At 40.5% G+C, this 11,058-nt stretch overlaps 1 protein-coding gene across 3 annotated transcripts; it reads left to right on the plus strand.

Annotated features, from left to right (window-relative positions):
• The first annotated feature begins 1,868 nt into the window (after window positions 1-1,868).
• Window positions 1,869-10,649, plus strand: RGMB (repulsive guidance molecule BMP co-receptor b). Of its 3 annotated transcripts, none has more exons than XM_085567262.1 (3): window positions 1,869-2,002; window positions 4,702-5,213; window positions 9,659-10,407. In XM_085567262.1, exons 1-3 carry the CDS (start codon window positions 1,987-1,989, stop codon window positions 10,319-10,321), a joined length of 1,191 nt encoding a protein of 396 aa, XP_085423388.1. In that variant the 5' UTR covers window positions 1,869-1,986; the 3' UTR covers window positions 10,322-10,407. The 3 variants fall into 3 exon arrangements, with proteins under 3 accessions (XP_085423388.1, XP_085423387.1, XP_021401902.1); XM_085567261.1 differs by lacking the exon at window positions 1,869-2,002 and adding an exon at window positions 2,015-2,223; XM_021546227.3 differs by lacking the exon at window positions 1,869-2,002 and adding an exon at window positions 2,016-2,364 and having other exon boundaries at window positions 9,659-10,649.
• Window positions 10,650-11,058: the final 409 nt, after the last annotated feature.

The following is an 11,058-nucleotide window of genomic DNA, read 5'->3' on the forward strand; positions in this document are numbered from 1 at the left end:
CTCCAACTGATTTATTAAAAAAATATGGATATTTATCTAGTACAAATATCCAACTGTGACGGACAAAATCTCTCTAACAGTATAAAGTTAGAAAGTGTATGTTTATTCAACACCGGGCAGCGTGCGGGATAGCTCCCAAATACACACTGTGGCTTCCAGGTGATTACAGAGTCTTTTTATCCATACAAGTATTGAATATCCAAAATAAAAATACATATTAATAATTTTGGTACATCCCATTCCTCATTTCATATGCTAATCATTTCAAAAGCTATTAAGGATGTGTAGTTTGTTCCTTGAAATCGGTCGGTGGTCCCTTTCATGGGGAGGGGTCCCAAACTGAGGAATTAAATGAAGTCTTCCTCGTTCTGACCTTTCTACCTTTTCAATGCAAATATGACAAATGAACTCTTGGTAGAACTCCCATTCCTTTTCTTCAATTGGTTTCAGAACAGAGGAGGCCCACAATTGTCTTATGTTCCTAAAAGCTATTTCCAGTTTTTATATTCTTCATTATAAACCCAGCTAACTAAACATTGTGCTGACAAGCAATCAATTATTAGTTAACTACTAACTCTTAACTTCATCAAAGCCTACTCATTAATTTTAATTAACTCTAGTAAAGCTTATCTCTAACTAAAATCTTAGCTCCTCTAAAATCTCTAAATTCCTTAAAATTTATGTTTCACAACTAGCAGTGTATTTCCAAAAGCCACAGGGGCAGACATCACATTGTAACATAATTGTGGAAGTGATAGTGATCCTAATAATAATCCTAGGAATAATCATAATTGCTGGAATCCTGGATGCTGAGAATTTTAAACTTTCTGTGCTGAAAGGTACAGACTCACAAGAGAGCACTGCATTTGACTTGAAGTTGTGGAGAAGACTTCCAAAATTGATTAACAGCACTGGGATTCCAGGTGTGTAGTTGGTTAGAAGTGTGTAATATCACAGTGGAAAATTTAGAGCTTGGGGTTTTAGAATATAGAAATAAATATGAAGCAAGACGGGGGTTTTAGCGGGGAGAGGCTCTTCTTCGCCTTCTTCCTTCTTCTTCATGGGTTTGGGTGTTGTTTTGTAATTGGACAGAAAAGTCTGCATTGTGGGCTTTGAGGGATGTTATTGGGTTAAAAGGGAAAATAGTCTAGGTGTCATTTCTTAATTGGATTGTTTAGTTTTAAAAGACTTTGTAACAAGAGATAGTAAACCATTTTATGCTTTGTTAATGAAAGACTGCAGAACTGTGAGGTTGTGCAGGCTGTGAGGTTGTTTCACTGATAAGTAATAATAAACACCTGAGTCCAAACATGAAACACCATCTCAAGTGCCTTCAATCCCAACCTCGACAGAGGTAGAAAAAACAAGCAGAGGACCCACACATAATCCTGATGGTAGATTATAACTGTGACCTCACATCCATTGCTCTGTAAAGTCAGGTGCTGTCAGAACCTGGGCCAACCTGTGGGAACAAGTACACATGGCCACAGGGAAGGAGTGGAGCTGCCCCATCTCGGTGTTCTGTAACCCACCCTGTATCTGCGCTGCCATCTGCACTGTCCCACTGGTAACTTCTGCTCTGGGCCACCGATGTCCCGTGCCCTGTTCTCAGCAGTGCCGGTGGGCCACCGGTGTTGCCATTTGCCCTGTCACGCCGCGTCCCTTGTCTGCACCGGAGGTCTTCCATGTCCCATCCCTGAGGTGTCCCTGCCCCCCCGGCCGTGCCCCCTTCTTGCCTGGTGGTAATCCTAACCTATCCCGGTTGAGCCGCCTCTCCTGTCCTAGCGGTGTTCCCCACCCTATTCCGGGGTATTTCCTTTCTTATCACGGCGGTGTTCCCTGCCCTGTTCCGGCAATACCCCTCCCGCCTCACGGGTGCGACTAGTGGTGCGGGCGCTCGGCCGTTAGTGACGCAGCAGCTGCGGCGGCGGGGTCCGCGGCGGGCGGGTCGTTGCCGGCAAGGGGCGTCAGGCGCCTGGGCTAGCCATGACCGACAGCTCAGGTAACCAATAAGAGGCGGCGCAGAAGGAGGGGGCGCGCCGGTCGCAGCGCCGGTGCAGGCGCCGCCGCCGCTGCCCCATCGGGGGTCCGTTCCTTTGTGCGCATCGCGTCCCGCCCCGCTGCCGTGGATGCGGCCGCACCGCTGGAGCAGTAGTAGGCGGATGGGAAAGCACTGTGGAAAACGTCGCCCACTCGCCCGCGCCGCCGCCGCCTCATGCCGTGGTACCGTCCTGCCACCGGCTCGGGAACCTGCATGGCCGGGCATGGGGAGCGCTGTAAACTCGCCCGCCCCCAGGGCTAAGCCGCCGCTCGCCGCTTTGCGGCGGCTGCTCGCCGCACTGGGGCTGCTGCTGCTGGGCGCAGGTACCGGGAGTGTGGGGCTGGGAAGGACGGGTGCGCAGCTGTGTGCGCGCGCAGACGCGGGTCCTTTTCCTTCCCGTAGAGGCTCTCATGAGGCGGGATTCGCGAGCTGGGCCTGTGTAGTCCAGAGGAGAGAAGGCTGAGAGGCAATCTCGTTAATGCTTATAATAGCTCCATCTGAGAGGATGGTGCCAGATTCCTTCATTGGTGCCGAGCGACAGGAAGGAGGCTATAAACTGAAACACAAAAAAAGCTTCACCTCAACATGAGGAAAAACTTCCTTGCATTAAGGGTAGCAGAGCACTACAACGGGCTGCCTGCGAGGTCATGGATTTTCCTTCTCTCGAGGCATTCAAGCCCTACTTGAACACGTGCCTTTGTCACGTGGTCTAAGTGATCCTGCCTTGGCTGAGGGGTTGGACGAGATGATCCCCAGAGGCCCCTTCCAGCGCTAAAAATTCTCTAATTCTGTAATTTATTGAACTGTTTGATGACTGGACAGACTTGCTCAGCTAGCCTGATTTATTTGTGATTAAAATAGTATTACAAATACAACTGAACGGAAACAAAAGTTTTGATGCTTTGAAAGTCTGGCTCTAAATCCAGTATTCCCTCTGTCATTTTGCTTGGTATGGGTCTTTTTTATATATCTGAAAACACAGAAATTGATTGTTGTTGTTTTTGGGTTTTTTTTTCTGTATTCTGCAGAGGTATGTATGGCTTGCACAAAGAAATTTTCAGCTTACCTGCACAAGGCATGGTCATGCTTAGCTGTAGGTGGAGAGTTCCTAATTCTACTTCATGTTGTCATGGGATTTTGACAGATTTGTGTTAGCTACGCATCACTGGCAAAACATATTACCCTTGTAAATTCATAGTTTGGATATTCGGAGTAAGTCATGTGAATACTGACTCAGGAAGGTGAGCTAAGGGGCAGGCAAAGAAATTGCTGATATCCTCCCATCACTGGGTGCATTGAAGAAAGCAGCTATTTAGAAATGAATTATTCATTTGTTATTCAACCTATTTTCCACTTCTGACAGCTCAGAAGTTTCTCATATATTTCGTTTTCCCTTTTTTTTTTTTAACTCTTCCATGGGTCTTTGTGGCGTTCAAAACCTGCTTTATGACAGTGAGAAATTTCAGACAAATGTTCCTACAGATGAATTTTAGTAGATAGTTTTGCAGGCTTGGACAGCTATTGTATGAAGTTGTGCACCAGTTCTTTATGAAAGTCCATTTTCTCTTTGGATGGCAGGAAATGTGAGCTCTCCTAGACTGGGATCCCCCTGCTTTTAACCTGTGGGAAAAGTGTAGGTCTGTTGTCCTTAGTATGTTTTTTTCATTTAATTTTTGCTCTTGGTAAGTTCTTTGGTAAAAGTTACCTTTAGAAAGCTGATGTTAACTGCCATGAGAGTCTGGAATGATTTCAGATCATACCTGTGAGAGCTGTGGAGGAGACTGTAGAACTTTGGTTTGCTTGCAAGGATTTAACTGGTTTTTTTTTAATGGAAATCAGGTTATCAGATAAAATGTGACTGGTGTGCTCATGTAAGTTCAACTGTGTAGCAGTTGTATACATCTGATAATCACTTCAGACTTTTGTGGAGAGAGGGTTTTACTCCCCCCATCTTATGAATTTTGCTCTTTGAGGTACAGTTACTGCAATGTACAGGTGCGTTAGCTGAAAACTTGCACTTCAGAAAACTGTTTTTTTTCATGCTTTAGTTTCAAAAAAATAAGCAGTGAAGCTCTAGCTATGGCATTGCCAGGGAAATAAAGCAAACTGCTTGTTCGCTTATCTGCTCATTCTCCCCCACTCTTGTTTCTAGAAGAGAACTTGGCTTCTGCTTTATTCAGTCTAGTTTTTGTCAAAACATTTTTAGACTTATGTCTAACATCTAAACAATGTCTAAATAACATTACTTTGTTGTCTTTACCACATTCTTCTGAGGGGCAGAATTCTATATAAAAAGCACTTAAAAACTAAATGGAGGCTTCCTTATTGACTAAGTTATTAATTTAAAAACAGAATACCATGACCTTGGTATCTAGAAAGAAATGTGTGGCTTGTACTTGACAGGACCTAGTGCTCTTAATTTTCATCTAGACAATATGAAGTAATGGATTAAGACATCATGAGTCTCATCAGCCTCTGAGATATTCTCCATTGCTTTTATCTTTCAACCTCTTCTTTTTTAAAATGTAATGTTTCCCTAATGAGTGAACACTTTTAAGTTTCTTTCAAGTTGTTTTCTTATGGTTCTTGTGGGAGTGGAAAGGGGTATTGCCACTTAAGAGGTTTGCTTTATGTCTTTCTGCTGTCTGTTTCGTGCTTAGGTGACTGTGAGCTGCACACATCTTGTGGAATCCAGAAGTGCACCACTGATTTTGTATCCTTTACTACACATCTAAACTCAGCTCTTGAGGACTTTGATTTGGAGTTCTGCAAGGCCCTGCGAGCATACTCTGTGTGTACCTATCGCAATTCCAAAGTATGCCGTGGAAACCTAGTCTACCATTCTGCAGTGCTTGGGATCGGTGATCTCATGACCCAGAGAAACTGTACCAAAAATGGACCCACATCCTCCACCAACTCTGAAATAACCCATGATCCCTGCAATTACAGTGGCCACACAGAAGTGAGAGACCATCAAGGGGGAGAGAAGACATCTCCTCCTACTTACCTGTTTTGTGGCTTGTTTGGGGATCCTCATCTGAGGACTTTTAAGGATCACTTCCAGACATGCAAAGTGGAAGGTGCTTGGCCCCTTATAGACAATAAATACTTATCAGTACAAGTGACCAATGTGCCTGTGGTCCCAGGATCCAGCGCTACTGCTACAAACAAGGTAGAGATTATTTTTGTGTACTGTGCATGCATGAAGAAGTGAAAGGCAAACAGTTAAGTAAGTCATTTAGCCCTTAACAATGAAAAAGTGTATTAGCTTGAGAATCTTCTGTGCAGTAGTATAAAAAAATAAAACTCTTAGCATCTTTGTTAATGAGCATCAAACAAAACAGGTTATTTTCTTCCCTCTTCTCTTGTTTAAGAAAACCTGTGCGTATCAACACACAAGCCTGTAATGATACTGATGTAACACTTTAAAACAGTTATTGATTATTGTACATCTGTGACTGCCTCTGTACTAATTAGAAATTTGAAAAATCATACAATGCTTTGGGTTGGAAAAGAATTTAAAGATGTAAAGAATGTATGTTTAATGAATGAAGTTTAATTTTCTAAACTTCACAGCTATAACAGTAGGAAACAAATAATACTGAGAGTGGCACAAAAAACTGGTTACCAAAACACTGATGATTCAGAGCCAAAACAAGAGGGCAAACTGCAGAGAACTGAGAGAAGGTAGCAAGCTGAATGCTTGTGACAAGGACTTTAGTACCTGAGCTGTACTAAACAAACAGTGGCCTTAAAATTATGCCACGGATATTAAACCCTTGTTGAGACAGGGGAGACTTAAGATTGCAATCCTCTCAGATATTTTGAGGAGTCTAGAGTAGGAATACATCCACTAGTATTTAATAACTGATGCCATTTCTTTAACTTAAGAAAAGTCTGTGTCTCTTCCTGCTGGATGCAGGTAGCAAGTGAGTCCATCAATTACTGGATTTGAAGCTGATATTGTCACATATCTCTTTTGGAGTGAAAGGGCTTTTTTAAAAATAGTGTTAGTGTAGCTCTTGGATTGTCAAGCTACATCAGGCTGTATGTACACAGCTTCAAGACATTTACTAAGCAGTCACAAGTTTTTTTGTTACAAGGCAATATATAACTTTCAAAACCAACAGACAGTTGCCACAGGATTTATTTTACTTTTCTAACCTATCACCTTTACTTACTTCTACTGCACTGTGGCTATTTTTATCCAATGGGCTTCTAACTCACAGACATACATATGCATCTGTTATAACTCTGAACTCTTAGCTGATTCCATACAACTACACCCCTACATTATAAACACTTGAGCAGCTTACCAGTATAGTTTCTCATTTACTTAAGGCATATTCTCACCTACAACTATAGAAATAAAAATTTATAATTTTTCTGCTTAGTATCTGTGTTTTGTATTTTTACATGAATCTAAGCTTTTTCTAAGGCTGTAGATCAAACCCTTCTGTGTCTGATTCCCACAAGAAGATAAGTACAAGAACTCAACAGTTGAAAGTGTTGCTTTTGTTTAAGGCACACAAGCCTTAAACTTTCTACAAATACATTAGGGCCTTCTCTAGAAATGGTAGTTTTACAGCTCAGTAACATCATCTTTGAAAGGTTTTATATGTGCAGTGGAATTTAAGAAAGCTTTGTGGTCAGTGTACTCATCAGTACTGGCATCAGTAGGAGTGGGAGGATGAAGTTCAAAATTAAATGTGTAAATTTCTTTGGTTTAGTAATCTTACTATAGCTGATTTGTTTATTGTATCCTTAGATAAGCCTCTGGAAACCTTTATTTTTGTGTTTCAGCAAGCCTCACTGCAGAAGAGCTCTGTACCCAAAGAACAAGGCTGATACACTGATAATTTCAAAGATCTTTCTTTATGTGAAGATTTTGGCATTCGGATTTTTCCATCCTAACTTTAGAAAGGGCAGCTAATCACTAGTCTGTAAACAGTACTGCATAAGCAGCTGTGTGAAGGTGTTCTTGGGACCCAGAGTGTGAAAAGTACCATAGGTACATAAACATTTGTTAGAAATAACCATTTTCACTTTTTAATGCTCTCTGATACCTTGAGAATTTAAAGAGAGAAAGCTCTACAATGACATTTTGCTTCATCTCCATTTGCAGTAGGTTCTGAAGTATCTGTCAGTACCAGGGCATGATACTGAGATAGGAGTGTATGATAAGACAAAGCCCATGCAGCACTCTGGTTTTACTGATCTGGCCTATGGTTTAGGTGGATGTTGCCCAACAGACAACAGAATATTCAAAATCAGTGTATTGAGCTGCAGTGTTTAAATACAAGTATGTCCTTGGAAAATCTTAATGTCTCTGTTGATTCTCTCTTTAAAGTGTCCTTGCAACATACATGGAGGCCTTTATTCATCTAATAAAGCTCTCTAAAATCTAATTTCAGCTTTCTACATGTCTACAGCATCCATTGTTATTGTTAATCTTAAATTAGTGTGAAGGCTTCTTGTTCTTTCTCTGTGTTCTGAAATTGTGTGCATTTCATTCTAGTAAATGAGGGAGTTCTGGAGAGAGCAATTTGGTAGCTGCTTCCTGATCAATTTTGCCAGGTGTCTTGCTTAAATATTTTATGAAGCAGGTAGTTCAGTGTCTCATTAAAACAATGAGACTTCTTTTTGGCTCCAGTCTTGTTCAAGTGCTAAGGAAACTTAGAGTTTTACTTCTGTAGGTGTGTAAATTATTCTTCACAGAACAATGCAAGTGTGCTCAAGAAAATAGCAATGCCTCTTTGTCTGAGCAGGCTGAGATAGAAGTCTGTTTCATTCAAACTGTGTTACACAAAATAAAAGGCTTTTTACTGTATTATGGCCTGGATTATATGCAGAAATACTAATCATTTGAGAGACCTCGAATTTCTGTTCTGTAGGTTGCTGAGTGTACTTTACTAAGAGCAAAACTGTGAGGTCATCTTTACAGCAAAAGAGGCACTTGTGTGTTTTGTGGATTTTGGGCATAAGCATTCCTGCTCAGCTGTCATTCACAGACATCACTTTACTAAATTACTTGACTAAGATGGTCTTAAGGTATATAGCTGATACATCTCATGCTGTATAACTGGTTAATGCAAGGAAAAAACATTGGAAAAATCCCATCAGCACTAGTGAGAACATATGAAGTCAAAATAGTAAGTAGTGTCTGTGTTGTGAGACAAACACTGACAAAACATCCACCACCTGGGATGAGCCAATTACTGAAAATTAATGTAATATTTTTTAAGATATGTGTGTGTACTCCAAAGAAGAAATTGTTGCAATGGGAGGAGAGAGGTGGGAAGACTTGTGTCTTATAAAAATTGTATAGAGAGGTGAGACTAATGAGGCCAGAGGTTTTATTAAAATTGTTTGTAAATGGTTATTGATCTAATCTCTTGCTCTTACTTGAAAGGAGAGAAGCAGAAATAAAAGTTGTGCAGAAGTGTGTTGGTCTTACTTTAAATGAGAGAGGCAGAAATAAAAGTTATGCAGAAGTCCATTGGTTAACTGAAACTAAAATGTGAGGTTGCTGTGGAACAGATTTTAAGTTTAACCTTAGTTTAAAAATCCCTTCTGATATGTTTTGAAGTTTTTGAGTGAGTCTCATAGCAGAATTCCTAAATTGTAGACTGTAACTAATTTGATTAATCAGTTAATGATGAAAATAATTATTAAAATATTTATTCTTGGTGCAAAATGTCTTTTACCTTTTCAGTAAGTTATTCCCTTCTAGTCATTCTTTCTCTACAGGAAGTAGCACATCTGTTTGTAATACTTAGATGTGATTTCTCATTCTAATTTTTGCTTTAGGAAAGCTGCTAGACACTCCACATTTCATCTGCCATATAGCTTAGTTATTCCCTTCAAGTAAGACTTGAGGAGGACCTCAAGGATACTTAAGGAGGACCTGCTTTTTCTTCTGTTGTGACCTACTCCAATAAGTAGAAAGGATTAAAAGGCTAGTTCTTATCTTTAAAAAAATAATTAATTGCCTTATGCTAATGATTTTGATGTTGAAAGTCACTCACTCTTCAGAGGCACATCTTTGGGTATCTTTCAGTTCTGCATTTTCTCTGTAGCACAGTGGATTCAAAGTGTCAAATCTCCCAATTCCTAGGATTAATGTATCCAGGATCTCTAAGCTGTTATTTGACTAGTTGTTCTTCTTGGTTCTGATTATACCTTTCCCTGATTTTGCATGGTCCCATTCTGGTTTTGCCATAGTTGCCAGCATTGTGGGAATTACTTGGTCCTTACACTTCTCCGCCATTGCAGGAGGCATTCCAAAGCGTTAAGAAACTGTGAGGCAGGAGGTAGTTTTTATGCTTAATTAAATATAAAGTGTTTTCCTTTTCTGACCTCAAGGCTGTTGCTACATGCTAATAGTCTTGCTTCCAGACCAAAAAAAAAAAAAAAAAACAAATTTAACATTTGCCATGTGATAAAAGGCTGCTTTAAGCATGTGTACAGGCTGTTTTCCTTAGGCATGAGTTACAGACAACTGTCAGGTTTTAAGGTAGTGGGCAGTTCCAGACATATCAGGTACAAAATGGAAAAGGAATTGAGACAATGATTTCTTTCCACTAACTTTACTTATCTTTTTTCCCTCCCCCACAGGTAACTATTATCTTCAAATCATACCAAGACTGCACAGATCAGAAAGTATATCAAGCAATGACTGATGACTTGCCTGCAGCTTTTGTTGATGGTACAACAAGTGGAGGAGATGAGCACACCAGGAACTTGCACATTGTGGAGAAAGTTGGTGGCAAATATATTGAGATGCATGCAAGGTACATTGGGACCACAGTGTATATCCGCCAGCTTGGGCACTACCTGACCCTGGCCATTCGCATGCCGCAGGAGCTCGTGATGGCCTATGAGGAAAGCCAGGATCTACAGCTCTGTGTGAACGGCTGCCCTTCCAGCGAACGTATTGATCAGAGTGACCACTTGCCATTGCCTGTGATAGGAAAGCTTCTTTCTTGGGGTGCTGTGTCTCATGCCCGCTCAGGGTACACACTAGAAACAGCCACCACCAAATGCCATGAAAAGATGCTTGTGAAGGACATCTATTTTTACTCATGTGTATTTGATCTACTTACCACTGGCGATGTCAGCTTCACAGCTGCTGCTCACAGTGCCTTGCAGGATGTGGAGGCACTGCACCCCAGGAAAGAGCACTGGCATATCTTTCCCAGAAGTGGAAATGATGGTGTGGGCAGGGATAGCAAATTCTTTGTCAGTATTGGACTTCTATGCTTGATCGTTGTTGCATAATTGTAAGAATTTTTTTTTAAACTCTAACAAAAAAATTTGAAATATATATTGTCATAATATATTGAGTAAAGAGGAATATATATGTATATACCGTGTATATGAAGGGATGTTTTGTCTTGGGGCACCAGTCAGAGAGGATGTTAACTGTTTTCATGTATGTTTGATTCAGTATTCTATGCATCTATTTGTTTTACAGTTGTTGAAAAGTTTTAGTGTTCCTGCATTGAGACCTGATAAAAAGCACTTTATTTTTTACACATTAAATATATGTGTGTATCAGAGTAACTATGTGTTACACATTAAATACTCAGTACTCTTTCTTCTCTAAGTACTTCATTTAACTCATTTTTTTAAACTGAATTAACTTGTGGGTTTTCTCAAGAGACCTTTAGTTAATGCCAAACATGTATATTTTGAAGTTGTTCTGTGGCGAGAGCTTAAACTTAGAGGGAACACCTTTTTTTTTTTTTTTTTTTTTTTTTTTCTCCCCCTCCACAGGCCCTCCAGTTGTCTGTGTTATAGAAGGCTACGGATGTGTATTTTTTTCATGCTTGGAAACCCACAATGTATCAGTCTTTGCAAAATGTTGTAGGTCTGGTTCATCAGTATACCAGTAAGTATTTGTGTGTGTATAAAAGAGTGGCTGTGCAGTGTGTAATATTTTAAATTATTATAGTAGAAGAATAGTTTTACCCCCTCCCCCTCCTCCCCGCTGAGGAATGTCAGTAAAGTGATAT

This window comes from Lonchura striata, chromosome Z (assembly GCF_050655825.1).
Source record: "Lonchura striata isolate lonStrDom1 chromosome Z, ASM5065582v1, whole genome shotgun sequence".
NCBI classification, from domain to species: domain Eukaryota; kingdom Metazoa; phylum Chordata; class Aves; order Passeriformes; family Estrildidae; genus Lonchura; species Lonchura striata.